This window comes from Corapipo altera, unplaced genomic scaffold (assembly GCF_003945725.1).
Source record: "Corapipo altera isolate COAL_440 unplaced genomic scaffold, ASM394572v1 178, whole genome shotgun sequence".
Taxonomy (NCBI): domain Eukaryota; kingdom Metazoa; phylum Chordata; class Aves; order Passeriformes; family Pipridae; genus Corapipo; species Corapipo altera.
The window spans coordinates 689,173-713,341 of record NW_020884983.1 but is presented as its reverse complement, the minus strand read 5'-3'; the positions used below and the strand labels follow the sequence as shown (position 1 = coordinate 713,341).

Below are 24,169 nucleotides of genomic sequence, written 5' to 3'. Positions count from 1 at the left end.
TCCCACCACAATATTCATGCACATTTCTGGGCAACAAATAGATTTTGGCAACTTCTGATCCCAGCAGCTCTGGGCTGTCTCACCCTGGGAGTAACCCAGAGGTAAAGGTCTTTTATTCTGTTATCATTTCCAGTCTCCCTGAGCCAGCCAGTCCCCCAGGATTTATTCCAACATGAAAGAATTCAGCAACTACTGAGAGAATAAGAAAAAGAAACCTTGAACTCCCAGAAGAACAAAGAAGTTAAGATGTCTCAGATCAGTTTTGTTTGAAGCCTAGGAAAGTAAAGTCACAGCAAAGTTAAGAGGCTGAAACAAAGCAGCAATGATTGGACATGTAGGCTTTGAAAGGCTGATTTCATTGTCACTGAAATAGTCCCAGCACTCCAAAATCTTCCACCTGGAAGGTGTCTGGCACCTGCTGCCTGAGCAATTCCATTTGGACCTTTCAGGGTGTGGGGTTAATGACAAACTCACCCAGAGATGGGAGCTTTTAGGGCCTGGATTATCAACTTAATTCCAGCCCAAGCTACTATGGCCAAACCCACAGAGCTCTGGCAGGCTGAATGAAAGGGGTCTGTGCCTCCTTCTTGGAGCATGTTGGTATCTCACCACACAAGGTACTGCTGCCACAAGCCAGGAGAGAAACCACAAGCTGGTCAGACCTTCAGCAGGAGATTTCCTCTCTTAAGCCCAGGAAATGATCAGGATCATCTGCTGCTCTGCCAGCACTCACTGTGTGACTTCGTTGGGTGCTGACCAAGTAACTCAAGGCCATAAGGGTGAAACCTTGTGCTGTGGACAGTCACAAGAGACAGCATAAACCTTGGAAGCCTTTGGTTCCTCTGCACAGCATCCTGCCTCTCTGCTCTGCTGTCCATACTGTGCTGGACCTGCAGCAGGGTGGAGGTTTTGATGGCTTAGAAGGAGATGTTTCCAACCAAAATGATGGGAACTTGGAGCTCACTGAAACTCATGGCTTAGAAGGAGATATTTCCATCCAAGCTGATGGGCACCTGGAGCTCACTGAAATAACTCATGGTACCCCTCATCTGTCTTTCTTCTGGGATGCAATTTCCAACCATGATAATGTTCCTTGGGCTAAAGGCATAAACTAATCCCCGTCCCAGGGAAGCAAAAAGCAACACTGGCTGCACACAACACCTGCAGGGCACAGAATCTCTTCAGACTTGCCCTCAGCTGCTCACAGCAAACAGGGAAGACTATTTCTAGTCCCTTCCTAGACTCCTAGACAGGGGATAACCAAGGCCTCCCATGGCAAACTGCGCCAGAAAAGAAGTTATGGACTCTGGAGAACCTCTTGCATCAAGCTGCCGGTCCTTCCCTGGATCCAGGTGGCACACACCCAGGTCTGTCACACTGCATGGGCAGATTGGACTCGAGGGGGAGGGGACAGGGATTAGCATTCCTCACCAAAACGTTGTACTGGGACACGGAGATGTTGTTGGGATGCACGGTGAGCCGGACGCACTGCTTCATCTCCGAGGCGAATCTCCGCGGCTCGCTGGAGCGCTCGCACCGCTCCTTCCTCGTGCACCTGGGGAAACGGGGACAGAGAGGGACAGGAGGTGATGGGCTGAAGGGTTGGGAATGTCTTAAACGTTGTCAAAATCGTAGAAAGGCTTTTTGTCAAGCTGCAAGGAAGCAACTGCGACCATCGAAGCACAACCCCCCCCCCTCCAGTGCCTCCTGACTGGAATTTGGATTGTGACTGGGGACTTGAGGTGAGATTGCTGTCTGATCATCTCAGCTCTGAGGAGAAGTAAACAAGGCCCAGGGGGTGGTGGAGGAGAAGGGTTTTGGGGGTGTGATGGTGAAATCCCTCCATGCCAAACCAAAGCAGTAACCCCTTGCTCCGGAAAGGCCACGTACACATGGGACATTAACCTGAGAGGCAGCTGAGTAGGGTCATAAACCATCAAAGACCCCCAAAATGCCCCCCAAACTCATTCTTGAGGCCTCCCACCACCAGAGGACTGCCTGTCACAAGAGACTGCAAAGCTTCACCCCCCCACCAGGGGGATATTAATCCAGTGGACTCTCTTTTTTGGGACTGTCACCACGAAGAAGACCAGAAGAACCAGACCCACGGGATGCCACCGGGTTACATGAAGTGATGATACATTTTCTATTTAAATCTCTCTCTCTCTATCATTCCCTTTCTTCTCCCCCCTTGCCCCTTGTTCTTATTTTTTTCCATCTCTCTCTGTCTCACATTTACCATTAAATAAAACCCCATAGTACTGACTTTGGCATTTGGTCTCATTTGTACCTTAATTCAGGCAGAGGCATTTCTAATAGTTTTAATAACTGGATCATAACACAGGGTTAACACAGAGTCAGGCTGGGAGGGTGAGGACAATCCTGGGACATGGGAGGAGCAACAGCTTTGGGTGGAAAGTCACCTCTGTACTCTCTGGGACTACACTAGATGGGCAACTCATGTCCTGGAGCGCTCCAATTCATAGAATCATAGTCAGAGGATATCCTGAGTTGGAACAGACCCACAAGGATCATCAAATCTGACTCCTGGCCTTTCAAAAGGACAACCCCAAGAATCCCACCATGTCCCTGAGAGTACTGACTCCTGTGCCAGCAGACATGAGATTGCTCAGCAGGCTGGGGAGTTGCAAGGACACCGTGAAAAGAGGGAGGGTGATGGGTGGAAGCCCCAGCAGCTACAGCATAACCTTCCCTTGGCCAAACCCACAGCCCTGAAAACTCTCTTGTTGAAGGGCAATGGGACATCTTAGGATGTCCTTGTAGAGAAGCTGCTTTTTGGCCCTGCTGAGGATGCTCCACTCCTGTGGCACCTCTGGGCTGTTGGTCCCTCTCTTGAGGGGATGGGGTCACACTCGAAGCCATTGCCCAGCAGCTGCTAAATAGTCCCTGCAGACTAAGGAGCTTTTGGTATCTGGTTTGAAAATGCCTGACCAGAAGTGCTGAGGGGTTGAATCTTAAAACTTCTGGTGTTCCCAATCAGCGGCAGTTCAGCAAGAGAGGTGGGTGCACACACCTGGGCTGCACAGGCCCTCAGAGCTCACACCACCCACTCACTGCTGGTGCTTTCAGTCCTGTCACTGCCTCTCTTCTCACCTCTCTGGTGTAAACACAAGCCCAGCAATGTGAATTAGCAGCTTTTTGCCCTGTTTCCATCCAGCCTTGCGTTTGCTTAACGTGAACCACATCTGTATTTCACCCCACGTGCACTGCCCAAGGCCATTGCTCCAAGGGAGGTGTCTGCCTGGAAATCCGTGGGGTTAATCCAAAAGGACAGCTCCAACTGCATGCCAATTACCTTTTGCCATTAAGTTAATGTTATGGACTTGCAGAGGGTGTCTTCAATGGATTTTGTTATTAGCAATGCTATTACCCCCCATTAAAATCAGCTATAAAGACTAAGTGTGGCTGTTAAATTATTCACCTGCTTCCAGACTTCAGAGTTTTAGTTGTGAGAGCACGTGGGGGCTGCTGAAGCTGTAGCTCCAAGATCACTCTTCAATGTCTTTGTTCCCTGGAGAAGAGACTGCACCTACCTGGGGATTTGCAGATGAGGACCCATGGAAACACGTGCAAAAAAACCCTCAATATATGGGTAACCATAATATTAAAAATCTTGGGGTGACCTAAAACTTTAGGGCTTGGCTTCTCTCTGGTGTCTGACACCAGATAAAATGAACACCCCAACTTCAAACTATAATTTCTCCATCTTTCTGGTAGAGGAAAGTTGTGCATTTCCAGAGGCAGGAGTCATAAAAGGAGATCTCTGCCGTTCTCAGCACGCTCTGGGTTTGCTCTGCAGGTCTGAGAGAGCAAGAGCAGCACTGCAGCTCCTGCTCTCTGTTCCCCAGGAGTCTCCACCCCATTAACTCTCCTGTAGTGCCTCCACATGCTGGATCAGGAATTTTAAGCGGGCATTCTCCAGAGGGCTGGACCAATATCTGATTAACTGCCCCCAAAATTGTGAGTCCCCTATGGTGGTATGAAAGCCAAGTGGCAAAATGCTGACCTGAGATTTTTCTAAGCACTTCCATAAAACAAACAGCCACAGCAATCCCATGAAAGCTCTGCAGGGTGTGGGAATTCTTCTCCTGAGAGCAGCCTGGAAGGAAAACCCTTTTTGGTCTTGTGAACACACAAGCACCCAAATTGTTCAAGATGTCCTTCTGCCTCCCTTTTATTTCCTCCACCTGTAGCACGACAGAAATATCTGGATTTTCTAAAATTTAATGGGCAGATACCCAGGCTCAATTCAAATCTATGGATGTAGATTATTCATCTAGGAATAAGGTCTGTATTCCTAATCCCATCACTGAGCAGGAATATAATAATCCACATATTATCTTGCTGTTTACAGGTTATACATATTTAGGACATGTAACTTCTGAGACCAAGAACTCACTCTATATTTGATTGATGTGTCTTGAAGCCTTAATATCTGTCGTAGGGCATTTTGCCATCCAAATAATAATGAAATTATGAAAAACCAAACTAAGCCTGGTTTTAATAAAATGTTAAAGTTGCAGTGTCAGGGTCTCAGGAATTAGGGACAGCCAGGCTGAAAGGAGCTTCTGCACTTCCAATTCTTCTCCCTGCACTCCCACACTGAAAGCTGGACTTTAATTAGAGGATCACAGGTTATTATTCCTTTCTTCCACGGTGACCTCAATTCTCCCACTTCCCAACTTTTGACTTCAACTCTCTGACTTTTTCAATGGTATTTCTCAATTTAAAAAACCCCAAACCACCCAACTGTGCCTGTGCTTGAGTCTGATGATGGGGGAGTTCTGCCCAGCTGCCTCTGGGTCACCAGCAGGGTTCAGGCTCCGGGGTCAACATCACAGCAACATAATTCCCCCAGGGAACTGATCCCAGCTGCTGCTGAAATCAAGACTAAAGGAATGCAGCTGCCTGCCAGTGGGTTTTGCAGGTTTGTCCATGGAGGAGAGAGGGATGAGGGCTCTTCTTCAGTGTCTTGTCCCCATGGTCTCTGCATCTTCTCCTTGAACACCTTCTCTATCCTGAGCTGGAGCAGAAAGAGCATCCTGTGGGTTGACACACCACACTCTCCCAAGGTGTGTGCCCAGCACCTGCAGCTGAGGTTCCTCAGAGGCAAAACATGGTGGATTTTTCCTGTGGTGGATTACCCTGAAGGAGGGAGGATTTAGGCTGTGTATTAGGAAGACATTTTTTGCTTTGAGAATGGTGGGGCACTGGCACAGGTTGCCCAGGGAAGTTGCTGATGCCACATTCCTGGAAGTGTCCAAGGCCAGGTTAGACAGGGCTTGGAGCAACCTGGGCTAGTGGAAGTTATCCCTGCCCATGGCAGGGGGTTGGAATGAGATGATCTTTAAGGTCCCTTCCAATCCAAACCATTCTGTAATTCTGTAATTCAGGGGAGCACAAAAAGGTGCCTGCCATAAAGCTTCCAGCCTTCCTCTATGCTGCCAAAAAACGTTCTGCCCTCCCCCAGGAGCGGGGTGAGACAGCACAGAAAATTGTTTCAGCGTGTGCAAAGCAAAGTGCTGCCCTCCAGCACCAGTCCCAAATCCCTGAGTGGTGGAGGCTGAGATGCAGAAACAAATGTGACAAATCACCCAGCTGCTGAAGGCACTGCCCAGAGGGGACACTGCAGCCCCACAAGTTCAGCAAACCGTAAATTAAGGCAAAAGGGACTTTTAATAAATAAGTACCTCCAGACACAAGTGCCCCCCTCATGAAAGTGGTCACCTGAGCTGCCTGCACTCAGACTGTGAGAGGGGTAATGAAATATCCCGACCCCAACCCATCCTTCCTGTTGTCTCTGTAGAGAGTCAGGGTGTATTTTGGGCTCTGAGAGATTCCTGTGACTCTGCTCTGCTCTCATCTGGTGTGTCTACCATGGTTTATGAAGAAAAAAATACCTTGTACTGCCAATAACTGTTTTGCTTTAATAAAATCCCCGTAGCTGCAACATGCTGGGGATGTAAACGTGCAGAGATCACTTCCTGTGCCATACACCCTAATTCCCTGCTATTCATGCTATAATTACCTGATGTGTAACTCCCACCCAGTGGCATCACATTACACTTAAGGCATCTAAAAGAGCATTTCCCACTCCTGAACTTATTTGAATAAGATTATGGTGCAGAGGCTGCACTTCTCTGTGTGTCTTAATAGCAGCTGCTATTTCATTACCAGCTGCTTCTCTCACAATTCCAAGTGTCCTGCTTTGTCCAGAACCATTAGTATGAACACTAAGAAGCTGGTCCTACCACTGAACCATGAGGAATGTTATTTCCTCCTCATCTCCCATTAAGAATAAATCCTGCTAACACTAACCCTCTGTTCACCAGCCACTACCCAATTATTTTAATAATGTTAAATTAATGCTTTGTGCTTCTACAGGGTCTCTCATCCGAGGATCTCCAAGGGCTTTGCCTGGAGCTAATTAAACTTCATGATACCTCAGTGAGGTTGGAATATTACCAGGCAGAGACAGGAAAGTGAGGCACAGATGTGGTTGTGCCAGGGAGCAAGAGCAACTCCCAGGTCTCCTGAGGATGAGATGAAGGTCCTGTTTTGGTGCCCAAGAGATCATGGCTTAATCCCAAGGACCTAAAGCAACTTGCAGGAGCAAACACAGGCCCGAAGAGGAACTTGGTGCTGTTCTACCTTTGCAGTGAGATGGTTCTTCTGCCTTGCCAGGGCTTGGTCAAGGCAAGTCCTGACTCACTCCACCACCTCCAGGATTTGTCCCTAAATGTCCAAAGTTAGGAGCCCAGATATCTCTGGAGAGGCTCAGTACAGACACAAGATACACCTGGATACACCAGGTAAAAGAAGGATTTGGTGGGGTATGTCTATACCTGCAAGCTCTTTGTTTTCCCTATGAACAGTGTGGAAAAAAGGACTGCCAGCTGGGGCTCTGGGCAACCTGGTCTAGTGGAAGGTGTCCCTTCCCATGGCAGGGGTTTGGAACTGAATGGTCTTTAAGGTCCCTTCCAAACCAAACCCTTCTGTGATTCTAAGGCATGTGTACCATGGACATTCTTTCACCTGCCTTTGCCTCTCAGTGAAGACACATCTCCATCATCCTGTTGTAGGAGAAAAAAACCTAAATCAATACCCTGAGCCCCCACACATAAAGCTCCTCAACCCCCAAAAATATGACTTTCATTTTTCAATCTGACCTCTTTTTGGTTGTATTTTTGTTTCCCTCGTGCCTAACCTAGTGGGGCCTTGATCCTTGCTGCCCCCTCACCACCTGGGCTCTGGGCTAATGGGGGTAAAGTGGCTGGGAACACAACATCTGCAGGGGGTGGAGATTGGGTCAGGAAGCTGAAGGTGGAAGGAAGATGTCTTCTGACTTTGCAGAAGGTAAGAACAGGGAGAAAACTGGGGGACAGGTGCTGCTTGCATGAAGAAGGGAGCAGGGGAGTTGCAAGTGCTGATTGAGGTCACAGAATCACACAATGGTTTGGGTTAGAAGGGACCTGAAAGATCATCTGATTCCAACCCCCTGCCATGGGCAGGGACACCTTCCACTAGCCCAGGTTGCTCCAAGACTCATCTAACCTGGTCTTGGACACTTCCAGAGATCCAGGGGCAGCCACAGCTTCTCTGGGTAACCTGTGCCAGGACCCCCTCATCCTCACAGACAAGAATTTCTTCCTGATATCTCATCTAAATCTATTCTCCTTCAGTTTAAGGCTATTCTCCCTTATCCTGTCCCTCCAGGCCCTTGTCCCCAGTCCCTCTCCAGCTCTCCTGGAGCCCTTTTAGCCCCTGGAAAGGGCTCTCAGGTCTCCCTGGGGCCTTCTCTTCTTCAGATGAATCCCCCAGCTCTCCCAGCCTGGCTCCACAGGTGAGGTCATCCCCCATGGGAGCAGTGGGGTGGCACAAGTGCCTCCAAAGGGGATATTTCTCTGCCTCTTACGCTTCTAGTCCATCTCTCCACTCCATCACTACTTGAAATGCCTGAGTTTGCTTTGGGTGGCTCCTGATTTCTCAGCAGAGGGGAACCAGAGGAAGGTTGGCAGAGCTGTAGATGCTCTTCAGACCTGAGCCAGAGCATCCCTGCAGCCCCCATTTCTCACACCAGGATGGAGAGATGCTGCACAGAGAGCTCTGGAGACCAAAATCTCTGGAGTCATTCATTACCCAAACTACTCCCCAGTCCCATGAGCCTTGGGCTTTTCCCTTTCTCATACCTGCCAGTGAGGCAGCCACTTGTGATAATCCTGGAGGAGAAAGCCAAGGAGGGAGTTTCCCTATCTCTTTTTTGTATTTTATTTTCCTTTTTTTTGGTGGAAATAATGCAGTCAGAAAATCAGCACATAGTCCTGACTGAACCTTTCTTGTTCATAACTGTTGAAAAAGGAGATTTGGATTCTCTTTCCTTTTTCTTTCTCATAATTTCCCGAGAAGCAGACTAAAATATCTGAAATTTTTAATATGAGAAAAAAAAAAGTCAGTTTTCTGGCAATGGAAAAGGTCTTATCTACAAGTTTGCTAATTAATAACAAATTTCAAGACAAAAGAGTGGTGATTGGATCTGACCAGAAATTCCTGCTCAGAACAGAGCAGTTGGAGTTGTTTTTTTTTTTTCCCCAAATGGCAATTAGCACACTACAAAAAATTTTAATGCAGGAAATAATACCATAAAAAATAAATTTCTAGAACTAAATTCCAAAGAAATTAATCCCTTTTGGAGAAGACTCCCCATTTGATGTACAGCAATTTTCTTTTGGCTGCTTTTGCATTTCAAGGCTCATTGTGGCCACTCAGGTGGGTTTGTAGGGAAGAAGAGGGACACGGAGCACCTGTGCTTGGTGGCAAAGCAGAGAGACAGCTCAGTGGTTTGGATGACACCCTTCCACCTCCTCCAAACAGGTAATTTTCCAGCATCACTGTTTTGCAAAAGGGTTTGACATTTCAGCTTCCCTTTCTGATTCCAAGGGGTGACATTTCCCTCGGGGGATAAATTCTCTCACCCTTGGATTGAATCGCTCCAGCCACCCCTTCCTTCCACCTTCCCTCCAGACCTGGGAGTGGCAGGTGGGATTCACAGCAGCAAGGGGAGGTCTCCAGGGCAGGATGGGCTATTTTGATGGGATGGTATCCCCATTTTCATCCCCAACCTATTCATTCCTAGGCATTTTTTGGTGTAGGGTCACTCTCACTGGGTTCCTCAGATTCTGCAAGATGGACATGTTGTCCCATCCCACTCCTCACCTCTTCCCAGTTGTGTGTTTTTAGCTCAGGCACAATTCCCATTTTTTCTCACCTCTCTCTAGGTCTTCCCCTTAAAATTCACCCTGTGACCTTTTCTTCTCCTCAGATTATTTATCTGCTTCCTTCACTCTTATCACCACCTCCAATGGTCTCCTTGTCCCAGTATACTGGATAGATAAATCCAAGAAGAAAATTCAGGAGGAAGATAGAGAGGATGACAGGAAACTCTCAGGGAAATCTGATTTAGGTGTCAGTTTGAGGACCCTGACTAGCCCAAATGGTCCTATCTGTTGTGGATCAAGACAGGCTAAGACAGAATGATTTTCCATTTCTTCCATCTCTTCATCTCCAAGGGGAAATCTGAGATCTCCCAGCCCAGCCAGAGCCCACAGTGAGGTGGCTGTTCCAGCAGGTGCCTGGTAAGAGTCAAACTGAACAGGGTCCTGCATCCCCAGCTCAGCCCAGACCAACAAACTGGGAATCTGAAATCTAGCAGGGGGTGCAGGCACAGCCCAGTAGCAGCTCTCCTTGTTCCCAAAGGGAAGGATGACTTGTGGCTGCCCCATCCCTGGAAGTGTCCAAGGCTGGATTGGATGGGGTTTGGAGCAACCTGGGATAATGGAAGATGTCCCTGCTGATGGCAGGGGATTGGAACCTGATGATCCTTAAAGTCCCTTCCAACCCAGGCCATTCCACGATTCCTACAAAACGAAATAACAGAAAGAATGGCTGTTCCTCAAAGCCTTTGATCTTGTACCACACCAGCATTTCTGTCCTGGGAAAAGCTGGAGCAGGTTCAGAGCCTGGTGATAGGGAGACTTCTGGCATCACTGCAGCACCGTGGGTTTCCCTCTACACAAAGCCAGAATTTATGGCAGTGGGTCCCATTTCCCAAACAGCTGTGAGCTGATGTCCCACCAGTGTCCCAATCCACTTCACATCCATCACCCAAGAGTCCCTGTTCCTGCTCGGAGACAGGAGGGGATGTGTTTTCTTGAAGACCAGGTGGGTCTGAGATGCCTTTTGCGAGGTGATCAGCAGAGGGAGCTCGGTGGAAGCCAAGAGCAAACCCTCAAATGGCATTTTTATCCAGGACTGGGGACAGGAGTCCGGGAAAGGGACTGCAGGACACAGAGATCCGTGGCTCTGGGAGGCTCTAGAGATCTGACTCATCTAGTTTTGATGCTCTGAATCAGTCTCATTAGTCTGGTCCCTCTTTCAGGATGAGATCCAACATGACAGCTTCATTTTTTATTGGGGAAAAGCATTTGATTTCCCAGTTGGAAAGAAGGGTGAGACAAGAACAGAGCAATTAAAGGAATCTGGGGATGGAATAAGAGGCTTGTTTTGCCAAAGTCTGGCCAATGTGCAGAGCCAGTTTTGTGTCTCCTGAGATGGCTTTATCACCAGGGGGGAGCAAGGCTGGGGAAAGAGGGAGCAGCTGAAATTTGCCTTTCCCTCTGCCAGAGCCAAAGCAATTTTCTGGCCAGAGCCAGGAAAAGGGAGGAGATTCAGTCCCACTCACATGTAAAGTTTAAGGTCAGTTTTAGCAATGTTTTGACATTTCCAGGCTCCCCCGGGGTCCTAAGAATAGGGATGCCATAAATGTCGAGACTCAGACATAATTGACCTTAAACTTTATGTGGTCATGTGGAGAATACCCCACTCCCTCCCTGTCTTCTCCTTCTGGCCTCCAGGTTGCCCAGAACACAGCTGGAATTTCGCTTTCCCTGGCATCAGGGAGTTAAATTTTACCCACTGCCCAAAACACTCCATTCTTGACAGAAAGGCAGGAGATGCTGCAGGAAAAGGGATAAATTTGAGCTGAGATAATGCAGAGGATCATTCCTGGGAAACCTGTCCTGGCAGTGAGAGGAGGGAATTTTTTTCAGTAAATTCGTGTGGTTCTGAGGAAGGAGTTGGATCCCTGTTTACATCTTTGTCTCTAACCACAAACAGGCTCATCTCCCAAAAACCTGCTCTTTGGACATCAAAGATGAGCTGGGGAAAGGGAGAAGTAGAAGCAGTGGGGTTTTTAATGGGTGGCATTTGTAGACCAAGAGATCTGGGGATTCTTCCAAAGAGACATGGAAGAGGTAACTCAAGAAAGCTGAAATTCACTCTTTGAAGCTTTACATCTCTCCAGGGCAATTTTTCAAGCCATGAAAAGTTTCAGACCATTAACCAAAGCTCACCCCCAATGTCCCAGCAGGGCAGCACTGGGGGGAAAGACCAGAAGTCCATCCTTTTTCTTAGGCTGCAGTTCAGGGAGGGAAACGTTTCCCTGCCAAAGCTGCCTCTTCCCACTTGCCTACTGCTCCCACCACCACCCTGTCACTTGGCCAAGAAGAGGGAGGCTGCTAATTGCTCTGCCTGCTAATCTATTCTAATGCATGGTAATAGAAGCTGAGTTTCTGCCCTGATAACCCTCCTGGTTTATGCAGCAGAACGACTATCCCCCCCTGCCCATCCCTTATCTCTGTCCCCAGGTGGGCTCCTCCCTCCATCCCCACAATTGTCTGAGCCCACCCCCGGAGCCCCATGGGGGCGTGGGTGCAAGGGATTTCCTTCTCCAGCTCCCGCCCTACAAAGCCAAACACTCCATAAACAGCATCCCCCCCCCCAACACACACACACACACACCCCCTGCTTTGGGGGATTTCACGCCCCTTCCCCTCGTCCCCCTCCCCAAGTTTTCCAGAGCTGCGGTTTGTCTTGGCCCTGCTAATCTTGCCTGGGGGAGGCTGGGTTGGTGCATCAAATGCAACCTGCTCCTCAGCCCCAACATGTGAACAAAGGGTCAGAGGTGGCCCCAAGGACCAGCCCGGCTCGTGCATGGCTGGGGTGCAGCCAGGGACAAGCGATTTGTGTGGACACACCTTTGTGCCTCCGCTGTTGGATGGATCCCTGAGGAGGGTTTTGATGGCTCATTCAAGCCTGAGATGAACAGGAGCATTTCTCATGCAAATCCCTGGAAACTTGGAGCCTTTTGTCCAATGAAGAATTGGAAATCGTTTGCTGGCTCAAGGGGAGGAGAGTGTGGAAATGAGGGAGGGGGTCTGTGGAAGGTGATGTTGAAATACACCCCTCAGCTGGGTGTGTTCTGCTTGACAGACAGGCCGTGTTCCTCCAGGAATCACAGACTCATGGAAAGGTTTGAATTGGAAGGAACTTTAAAAATTATCCTGTTCCAAAACCCCTGCCATGGGCAGGAACACCTTCCACACTTCCAGGTTGCTCCAAGCCCCATCCAACCTGGCCTTGAACACTTCCAGAGATGGGGCAGCCACAGCTTCTCTGGGAAACCTGTGCCGGGGCCTCACCACTCTCACAGTCAAAAATTTTTTCCTAATATCTAATCCTAAGTCCTTCCCTGTTGTAGAAGCAACCTGAAAAAAAGCCATCCTGCATGTTTGACATGTGGGAGGACGGGTATCACCTGCCTCCATCCACTGACCTCTTCCAACCTCCTGCAGGGGTCAAAGACATGAGGAAAGAATGTCTCTGAAGCTGCAGGGCCTCTGCTTTGCTGTCCCTTAAATCACGGCCCTCCAAGGCCTTTTGCTGCTGAACTAACCAGGCACAACATGAGCCTGGTAGCTTAAAGCAGGAGGAGAAACTCAGAGCACAAAATAACAAGCAGGAGGAAGAATTCCAGCCAGAGGCAGCCAGTGCAGAGCACTGAGGTGGTCCACGAGAAAGAAATCACAGGAATCTGCCTGGAATCTGCTTTCTCACACTTGCCCATAAAAGACTGAGCTTGAAATGAAGATGGAAAAACCCCTGAAGACTCAGCTGAAGGCTACCTGAGTAATACAAGCTTCTGTCCCTGAGGAGGCAGGAAAATAACTTTCCCCACGCTGAATTCACTTACAGCCATTTGAAAGAAAATTAAAAAAGAAAAAAGCGAGAGAAAGGGAACAAAGTTGCCAGATAAGGCAAGTAATTAATGAACAAAATTACTTTTCCCAGAGAGCATCCTATCATGGTGCTTCCTATTCATGCTAATAATATTTGTGAGTGTCTTCCCCAGAACCTGGGCAGATAACACCTACGCTCTGCCATGCTCCTACATGCTCTCCTCTGCAAGGGCTGAGGCAAAGAATTTCTTCAAAAGGGCTGAAGTTCTTTGTTCATGGCCTGATTCAGAACATCAGCCCTGAATTCTTCGTGGGAGCTTCTCTAGAGTAACTCCTAAGAAATTAATTTGCTTTTTTCCCTGTCGCTGCAGCCTAAATGGCAAATATCTGTTGGGAAAGATGATGGGAGGTGCCCATGCCTTCAGAAAGGTGAAATTTGGAGTGTGCTGCTCAGAAATCAGGGCTAATCCCAGCCAGTGGTCCTGAGGTTGCCTCAGGGATCACTGCCAAGGCTGCAGTGAGACCTGGAAGTCCAATGAAAAGGGTGGGAGAGTTTGGTGCCACTTCATCCTTGTCTCTTAAAGGTCAAACAGGGCAGGAAAACTGCACACAAGGAGCACAACATCATGTCCAAAGAGGTTAGCTGGGAGGCTGGGGAGCCATGAGAATACACTGTAAGGGGTCCCTCACTTCTACAGATCCTGAATCACTGCCAGGCTCAGCCAGCATGTCATTAATTGCTCTTTTGCTGCTGGCAGCTGCTGTCCTGACTTGGGGAAGCACAGCAAGAAACAGAGAAAACATTTCCACAGGACAGACAGATCTTGATCCAAATCTTGACCCCTCACCTCTAGAAACCCCTTGCCCCAAGCAGTTTTACCCAGAAAGGTGCAGGGCATAGAGGACCCCACAGAGTTTCTCAAACCACACTCTCCCAACTTTTGACCTTCATCAATGTCTCCTTTTTCATGTCACTGTTCAGCTCCTTCCCTTTCCTCCTCCTCCTGCCCACGTGCCTCCATCCATCTGCCCATGTCCCCCAGCAGCAGAAACAACATGTGCTGTGACTCTGGTTATTTGTTGCTGGCAGAGACAGTTCCTCCCTCCAGCTCTAAACTTTCCCCGTGCTCTGCAGCAGCATAATTGGCAGCCAGAAAAACCACAGGATAGCACAGAGAGAATTACATTAAGTCCCCATTACATGCAGACCTGGAAAGGGAGGTCTCCAGCTGCCCCAGAGCTCTGGTTTAAGAGGAGAGACTCTGGGCAGCAAATTAAGTCTCACTGGGAAAAATAAGCCAAGGAACCTCTCAGCCCAGGCTTGGCTTTCTCTGTGAGGTGGGATTTGCTGCACCCATGGAATTCCACCAACTCCCCTCCTTCAGGAGTCTGAAGCTTCAGATCCATCTCTAAGGTATTTGTTTCTTTGGAGCAAGGGAAAAGCACGGGTTGAGGTGGATGTGCATCCTTCAACAGGTGAACTGTCTCAGAGATGAGAAGTAAAGGAGAAAATGTGTTGACATGGTAGTTTTCAGACCCTCACATGGTGGATGCACAGGTTTTTGATCAGAGCTAGAGCCTACCAACCACTTAAGTCAGCATTTCACCTCAACTCTGACTAAAATAACAATAAAAACGCTGCTCAGAGTATCCCTCATCCAGACTTTAACAGCTCAGCCTTCTAGGAAAGGGAAATTGGGGGACAGAATAACAAGAGGAAAAATAGAGCAAGAAGGATTTTAATTTTAGTCTCTGCCCAAGCTGAAAAGTCAGAGAACAAGCTGAGTTCCTCTCTTCTTAAGCCTCTTCTCTCTACTGAAGACTAAGGGATACATCAGGCAGCCTGAGCTCCCTCACAGTGGTTGCTGAGCCACCAAGGAGAGCAAGCTGGCTCTGCAGAGAGATCTGGAGTTGAGGGAGGATCCACCCAGAGCCAAGCCATGAGAAACAGAAGGACCAGGATTCAGAAAACCCTAAAAATGATCCTTTCTCCATCCCTCTGGATGGAGAATTATTCTCCAGCTCCTAGTCTGGTTTAAGACACCCCGCTGAGCCTGCCCCTCGCCCTGGAAAGCACTCCCTGACCCCAGGCTTCACCAGAGATCCCAGCTAACATTCCAGCTGCAAGGAAAATGCCATTGGCATGTGATGTATGAATTTCCTCTCATCTGTGCATGGCTGGAAGGGATGAGTTAAACACTGAAAAATTGCTGTGCTCTGTGAATGACCTCCATCAGGCCGGGCTGTCAGAGGCACAGCACCAGAGCCATTCATTATACATTCCAGGTGTCCATCTCCCATACTCATTTCCTAGTTTCCTTCCCTTTAAAAGCACATAATTTCTGGAGAAAGCTTGCATGGTGCTGCTCACTGGAAACTTCTGGGAATGCTGGGGGAGCCAAACAGCCAAATTGCACTGGTGGATGGGATGGGAGCAACTATGGGAAGGTGTTATTCCTTCTGGCTGAACAGTGCACAGCAGTGCTGCAACACAGGCTGGGATAGCATGGATCCAGCGTGGGAAGATGGTTGGAAAAGGCTGGGAATGCTGAAGGAGGTAGGAATTCAAGTGAAGCTTCATGATGTTGTCTTTCATGCACAATCCACCCATATGAGACATTTTCTCCCAGTATGATAAATTGTGGTAGACAGGAGTCAAACTACATCCCTGAGGAGCTAATGAGTCCTTCTAGACTTGAGGTCCTTCAGGATCAATATCCTAGCCAAAATCCTGGATTCAAATTATCCATCTTATGGGTTGGTGACAGCCCTCAGGCTTTTAGTTCCAGATCCCAAGTTTTAGTCTCTTCTCCCAGATAATAGGTGATAGGACAAGAAGAAATGGCCTCAAGTATAACCAGGAGAGTTTCAGGCTCAATATTAGGAAAAATTTCTTCACTGAAAGTGTGGCTAAGCATTGGAACAGGCTTTCCAGGGAAGTGGTGGAGGCACCACCCCTGGAACTGTTCAAGAAATGAGTGGATGTGGCCCTTGGCTTTATGGCTTAGTGGGCATGGGGGTATTCAGTCAAAGGTTGGATTTGATGATCTTGGAGGTATTTTCCAGCCTTAATGATTCTATGATGTCCCAGCATTGGAGAAGCCTTGGACCAGAGTTTATACTGCAGATATGTCCTCGGGAGCTGGACTGGCAGATCCAGAACACAAAGGGTGCTTGGTGCAGGCTCTGACCCACCCCTTCCCCTGCCCCTTTCCCTGTGTATCCATCGCCACAGCCCGGGGTGTTAAGTGTTATTTGAATCAGGTGCTGTGCATGAGGTGCAGGTGTTATTATTCACACCACTGGTTCCAATGAGATTATCCAGTCTAATGGAGCAGCTTGCATGGACCTCCTCTAAGCCTGAATTTTCACTGTCAGAGAATCCCCAGTCAAGTGGAAAATTAGAAGAAGAAGGGAAGAGAAGGTTGTGGAGGGGAGAAGGGGGGGGGTGATTAAGTTCTCCAGAAATTAATTCATAACTAGAGAGATGGAAATAATAACTCCCCAAGCCCATGGACAATCCCCAGCAAACACATTTCAATTTGGAAGCCCAGCTTTGCTGCCGTTGCATCGTTTGCTTTCTGGCTCCTGCTGCTTCACTGATTTAATTTTCCACCCAAGGTGTTGACTTTGTCCTGGAATTGTGGTTCCTGCTTTCTCCCTGCCAAGGTTGGAGCAGCTCAGAGCTCCCTCACTACCCCTGGTCACCCAACCTGCAATGCCTGGTGTTGGGCAGGTCCCGTGGAGAGCACTGGATAGAAGGGAGGGTAGAGCTGCAGTAACACCCTGGGGAAGAGACATGAGGAAAGGAAAGGCTGGGAAATAAAAAGAGGAAAGGAAGGAAGGAGCTCACTTTTTAGTTTTCTTTCATTTTTTTTTTCATTTTTTTTTCACAGGAATGGACCCCAGCACTCAATAGGTTCAAAATATTCATGTCTCTTGGGTGTATTGTGATCCCCCACACTGTCCAAGGGCAGGATTTGGTCAAAGCCCCTGGTCTGTAAAGCTGTTGGGTGAAGCAGCTTCCAGGCATAGTTGGATATTCAACTCAGAGACATCAGGGCTTGTCTCCTCAGTGATACACAGAGAAGCTTTGTCCCCAGTTGTCAGAGTGCAGGTTCATAAATGGTTTCTTATGTCAAACCATGTCCTCAACCATCCAAAACCCAAACCTGTTTCCCAACAACTTTGTGGACCTTGGAAATGGCAAAACAGCAGTGCAGAGCTTTTGGTCCCAATATGCAACCTGGTCTAGTGACAGATTCCAACCTCCTGTGGCAAGGGGCTTGGAACTAGATGGGCTTTAGAGCCCCTTCCAACCCAAACCATTCTGTGACTCTGTGCCAGGACCATGGGTCCAACTGAACACCAGTTAATGGGCAAGAAGTTGGGACATCAGGCTGAATGGCAACAGGGGACATCAGCTCTCCAGCTTACCCCCTCCATCTCAGGGGTTTCTGGGCACAGAGCCCTTCTCAGCTGCTTGGCAGGGTCTGCACACGCGGCCGCCCCGGAAAGGCCTCGGAACGGGGCTGGAGAGAGTTAACAACTGTTTACCTGATTCCCCAGCGCAGGTTGGCGAAATGTTACTGTTTCCCAGAGGCACCAAACATAATTTTGCCTTAAAGGTTAATAGTATTCGACTCACTGAGGGGAGAAACGAGTGTTTAGAAAGCCCTTTCCTTCGATCTCAGCCTGCTGCATTTCACGTGGTGCCCAGGGCTCCGGCCATCGAGGGGAACTGGCCTCTCCTGCCCAAAATCCTGTTCTCCCTCTCTTCCCTCCCTGACAGCCAGCAGTTCTGTTGGCAAGAAAGGTCTCCTCCCAGGGATTCAGAAGTTTCCAGCACTGAATTTAAATTAAAGGCACTACCTGTGACCTCAGGCAAGAGTGAGCCCCTCGCTCGTGAAATGCAAGTGGTACCTCTGTGCTTTGTGGGGATTTATTGACCTAACTGACAACAAAAGCACAAAAAATAGAGAAAAAAACCACCTAATCCTTGTGGCAGGGGGAAAACTGAGAGTCCTCACAACCAGAGGCTGCCCAGGAAAACCTGCCCTGAGCCATCCCACCCCTCACTGAGTCGCTGACCCTCTCCAAGGACACCCTCAGCAGCGCTTGGGGGTACAGTTGTAGGTCAGAGGATGCTCCCACAGCTGCCAGGCAGTTGGTGACTGGGAAGATGCTTCCATGGGGAAGCTTATGTGCTTTAGGCCTCTCCCAGGATGCTGGAAAACAAGGCTGCTCCTAGTTCCTGTGTAAATATTCCAGTTGCTGTGATCCACTTGCTTTCTGCAGCCACAGAGGCTTTAGCTCAGCTCCAGGCTGTTTGATCTGAGAGTGTCTCATCAGCCAGACACTGTCTGGGTCCTCCTGGGTTTGAGTGTCTTACTGTTTATTGTGGAGCCTGTTTTAGGGTGGGTTTTTCTGGTCCCTATCTGACAGCTCAGATTCAGTCCTCCCAGGTTGCATGAAAACCAGGGCCAGCACTTGGATCCTGAGGCTCTTGGTGGGTCTCTCTTCAGACTTCCTTCCAAAAACAGCCTGCCAGGTCAGCTGTGGGGATACCAGGCTGGCCTGGATGGATTTAAGACTGTGTTTAGTTGCCAGTGTGAGTCTGCAGCACTCATGAGACTCAGAGACCTTCTGCTCCAGTCTTGCTCTTCTTGCTCCTGGTCTCTGGTTCCTGCTGTGTCCAAAAGCCTGGGCCTGGCATCAGTCACGTTTAGGTTGGACATTAGGAAGAACTTCTTTACAGAGAGACTGACTGGGAATTGGAATGAGCTGCCCAGGCAGGTGGTGGAGTCCCTGTCCCTGGAGGTGTTTAAGGACAGACTGGAGGTGGCATCAGTGCCATGGTCTTGGTGTAGGGTCAAAGGTTGGACTTGATTATCACAGAGGTCTTTTCCAACCTGGTCGAGTCTGTGATTCTGTGATGGAACAGACTGATGTTTGCCCTTTGCCCAGTTGGTAGGAATGGACACGAAGCCAAAACAGTCCCTGAGACAAATATAAACTGCAGGACTCTTCTCCAAGCTCCATGTTTCACAGACACAGTGTCTCCTGAGCCTCCCAACAGATCCATCACCTCCTGCAGCAGCTCAGGAGGGGACATGAGCCACAAAAAGCAGCAGCAAGCTCATCCTTTTGCTGTATAAACCAGCCAATAATATGCAGGACATTTCCTATTAACCACCACACATCCAGACAATTACTCTGATTGATTCCAATCAGGTTTTACACCGTGCTTTATCCATCAGCACAAAGCTTCCCTGCCTGTTAATATCGTGGGGCAAACCATTCTTAATGGAGGCTGCCACACTGTACAGACTCAGCAGCAGCAGGCACAAGAATTGATGAAGTAAACACAGCGTTGGGATGGCTGGGGTTTTGCAATCTCTGTGGAAAATGCAATAAAAAATCTATTAGAGCGTCCACACAGCACCAATAACTCTCCCTTGTGCTCTGAATAAATTTCTGTTCTGATGGAAAGAGCTGGAGAGATACCTGGAGATAGATGCCTTCAACAATCAGGGTTATTATGCATGAGTGATGCTAATGGGATAGAGGAATGGATGGACAGATAGACTGACAGAAGATCTGGTCCATTCCCTGCTGCCTTTTAGCTGTGTCTGGAAACTTCTTCCCCCTCTCAGTTCCAGCACAAAAGCTGTTTTCATTGTGGTCACTCTTTTTAACTGTAGGAGGCACAGTGACCTAAAAAGGAGGCCGTTGAATTTAAGAAACAGAGATCTCCATGAAATTTAGAGACATCAATCAACTATTATCTTCTCAAGGTGGGGACGAGAATTATTTTTGCCCTCTATCCCCTGCCCTGATGCAAAAAAAGTCTGTGTAGCAGAGAATAAAAAGTCACTGTGTAGCAGAGAATGAGGTGAACCAGGAGGATGCTCTACCTTAAACTGTTCAAGCTTGAACTGTTGCTGCCAGAATCAGCAAAAAATCATAGGATCATGGAATATCCTGAGTTGGAAGGGACCCTCAAGGATCATCGAGTCCAAAAGGAAAGTCCCCATGGGAGATTCTGTAGAATGAGAACAACTGGGACCTTCCTCTGAAGGGAGGAGATGATTGAGCTGTTCCAACAACCACTTCTGAAGACATTTAGAGCCCTTCCAGCCCCAACAAACTGTATGTCTCCCCACTGTGTCTCCTCATAAAACCAGCAAATTAGTGACACAGTAGATCCAACCCAGGAGTTTTGGCTGTAACAGCTCCATGGGCACTCCCTCTGCTCTGTCTGTGTTTTTCAGGCATCTCCTCCAGGCTGTTTTCCATTCCTCTCGAGCCTTATTGATGTGTTTCTGCCTCTTCCATTAGGGAAAGTACTCCACAAGCAAATGAGTGCCCGTGTCAGGGATTTCCCTTGTGGCAGTCTCAGGTGACAGGTTGTTGCCACTTCCAAGGAGCCACACTGCACAATCCCTGTCCCACACAGATCCTCCCTCCACCAACCTGTTAATTGCTTTATAGTGCATGGATTTAACTATTTTTGCCATCATGATGACATGTTGCTGCATGCACAGCCTGCTATTAAATAGGACTCATGAGCAAATACTTAGTAGTTGGGGAGTTGTTCTTACTCATCCCATGGCTGAGTAGTTGCCAGTATGAATTAAAATCTTCCCAACACTATGTCTCCTTGTATTTGCAGTTCACCTGAACCACAAATTACCAGCACTCCTGTAAATTAGACCTGCAGAAAATGCTTGTGATCACCTTTAGAAACTGTCTTCCACCAGCATCAGCTTTCTGATACTTGTTTCCCTGACTTCATCAGTTTTCCCCCTCTTTTTTTTTTTTTATTCCTACCCAGTAGTAAAAAATACCCAACATTTCCAAAGTGCTCTCAATATCACACATGCAAAATGCCTCTGACCAAAGCCCTGGGTTATTTTATCTGATGTTGAGGAGAAAAAAGAATGGCAAAGAGCCCAGAGCACTGATCAGAAAACCTGGTTCAGCTTATTAATTTAACACCTGGCATTGGCTGCCTTGTGCTGCAAAGTCCATAATATGGATTCCAAATAATTAGAGGAAGGTCACAGGCAGGTACAAACCTTCTGCCTCCACTGTCAGCTCAGGCACAGCAGGTGGGGGATGCTGACCTCAGATATGTGTGGGGGCATCATTTCTCCTCAATGACTCAATATCTAATTAAAGCATGTGCAGCACCCATGGAGTGATTGGTGAAGAAGCATCAGTTGGACCAGCATCCTGGGAGAAGCAAATCCCTGTTCCCACCCAGCAATATCCTACTCTCTGCTCTGCAAACAGCCCCTGAAATACAAATTGCATTTCCTGTGTTTCTGTAATAACCTTGAATTGTTCCCTCTGATTTTACTGATGTTTAAAGGAAAGAATTAGGGATTTCTGCCCTTGACCTTGCCAAGGAAGACATGGATAAACTGGGATGCTCAGCCACACACAGGGACCCCTAATTCCTTCCCTAGGCACAAGACACAGCATTTAGAGAAGGAATCAGTGCATCAGAGGAGTGACAGTGCCAAAGATATTTAATAACTTAATTCTTTTGGAGCAGTATTCATGGTGCATCTTGAGAAGCTCCCACTAAGGAGTTTTTCTTGGAATATGGGATGAAAGTCTGTGCTACAAGTTAGAAGGACTGAGGTGATGCAGACCAGGACTATTCCCATCCTGCTACAGGGTTGTTTTTTTTCCCTTCCAGCTTCCCTCCATCACTTCAAACACAGCTCAATCTCAGTTCAGGTTTGCTTTATGGATTTCTTTCCTTACTCTCACACTTGGATCTTTAGCAATTATCACATGCAACGAAAGAGGATCCTCAGCAGTGAGGAGTCTGGACGTAGCTGTGAAAAAGGAGCCAGAAGCAGTAGCAAGTCAGTTCCCTCTTAGGCACAGGGAATTTATCCTGTTAAAATAACTCTTCCTCTATTCCCAGTCTGACCAGAATAGATGCCCACCAACTCATCCCAGAGCTCACAGTGGGCACAGCTCTCACGTGACAAGGGGAGACACACTAACATCCATATTCAGGCCTTTCTCTAATCTAGGAGGAAATAAGCCTCAGGTCCAGAGGATCCATAGAGTAATTCCCTGAAGGCTGCCTGTGGCTCAGCTCAGGGATTTCTCCACCTCCCTATCTCTCACGACCTTGTCACAATGAGTGGCAGGTTGGATTTGAGACCAGCTGGTGGCTGTGACATTGACACACCTCACGCTGGAATCGTTTAGATGAGCGGATAAAGTTGTCATTCAAAATCCATCCTTAGAGCAACCCCCCCTCACACATCCAGAGGAAATCCATAAATCCAGCACATGTCCTCCCCCGGGGGAAGCAAAACTTTTGAGTCACCTTTTTTTTTTTTTTTCAGAATGTAGGACCCGAGATCTGCAGGAGAAACATCCCTTGTCCATCGAGCCTCAGCGGCAGAGTTTTAAATGGAAAACCAGGAATGCTGACGCGTGGTCTGCAGGGAAAAGACCACTTCATAGCAGACTCACCATGACAACACTGATGTAAACTTCAACTGCAATCAAAGGCAGGAAAACAAAGGAGGAGATGGAGGGAGACTGCAAAAATGAGTGGCTGGAGATGAGCTGAGCACACATTTTAATGGGGATTTGGACTCCCCACTGCTGCTGCTGCTGAAAGGCTTCTGTGATGATCTTGGCTTCCCCTTCCTGGATTTACTGAGCTAATCAAACACAATTCAGCCCAGCATGGACTGTGGCCCAACAGGAGCCACAGCTGGTGAGAGGGAGATGGGAGTTTGTGAGCAGGACCTTGGGGTGGCTGAATGGAAGAGAAGCTCCTGCTCCTGCTCCATGTGGGAAAATGGCCAAACCCCATCCCAAAGAGCCAGAGCAGCCAACCATGCCAACATCAGAGCCAAAGGTACCCCCAGGGCATGCTGGGCAGGGTGAAGGGCAGTTTGGTGGCTGCATGTCTGCAAAGGGCTTTCCAGACTCCTCCTGGCTGGGTGGGCAGGGCAAGAGGCCCTTCCCATACTCCACATCAGCTGCCCTGGGTCAGTACTGGGTGCTGGACTTGTAAGGCCACAGATCAGGGTGGGGGGTATTTAAAAGATGCATAAACTGATGCTTGAGAGGCTCTTGAAACCCAAAAATGGCTGCGACAGCGCAGCCCAAATATCCACAGAGCCATTCGTTCTGTCTCAGACTCCAAGAGCAGATACTTGGGCAGAAAAAAAATAACAAAACCAAGATAACAAAGCGAAAATTCTCCTGGTTAAACTCCCAGATTCCAGTAAGGGGAGAGCCTGACCTGGAGCCTGCACTGATGTCATTGTATTGAACAGCTCTCAACAGCTCTTTCTTTCATTAATTTGTCTAATTGCTTTCCAGACAGTTATATTTCTGGCCTCACAATGTTGCCCAGATGAATGACACGCCATATGAAAATGTCCTTTCTTCTGTTTGTTTTAATATCCCGCTTGATAATCTCATATAAAGTTCCCTGGGTCTTGTGTTATGAGAAATGGGGAGTAATCATCCCCTCTTCACTTTCTTCATTACCCTCATGATTGTCTGGATGTATTGTTGCCCTCTCAGTCATCTCTCTTTTAAGATGAAAATTGCCAAGTCACACAATCTCTCCTTGTGTCCTTCTGACAACCCTGAAAAACTCTCCATCACCAATTGCATTTTCTGCTTCATTCTTCACCCATTTTTAGCTCATTTATCAATACCCCAAACACCCTCAGCAGACATTCCCATGGGACCCTCCCAGGTATCCCCTCTCTCCATCACAACCTTTTATTCATGATCTTCATTTCCCATCTTTGAACTGCTTGCTAATCTATCAAAAGACTCATCTTCCTGTCCCATGACAGCGTGGTTTAAATTCCCAACTATGGGAAAAGTATAAACCCTTGTATCAACCACATCATCCATACCACACGGACTTTGGTTTATTTAAAGAACAATAATTGACTTGTGACACCCACTGCCCTCCCCCAGCGTGTCATATGCTTTTTTATTAATCTATTCTTAATCATGGCTCAAACAAATTAATGGGGAAAAAAATAAAATTCAATAGAATCCCAGAC

The 24,169-nt window shown here is 48.1% G+C and overlaps 1 protein-coding gene across 4 annotated transcripts in view; it reads right to left on the bottom strand.

Moving 5' to 3' along the window:
- Positions 1 to 24,169, bottom strand: part of PLXNA4 (plexin A4) — a 450,677-nt gene that overhangs the window by 115,474 nt on the left and 311,034 nt on the right. For all 4 annotated transcript variants that reach the window (XM_027665966.1, XM_027665967.1, XM_027665969.1 and 1 more), the window contains one exon: positions 1,432 to 1,555. In XM_027665966.1, coding sequence (XP_027521767.1) covers positions 1,432 to 1,555 — 124 coding nt within the window. The remainder of the gene's footprint in view (positions 1 to 1,431; positions 1,556 to 24,169) is intronic.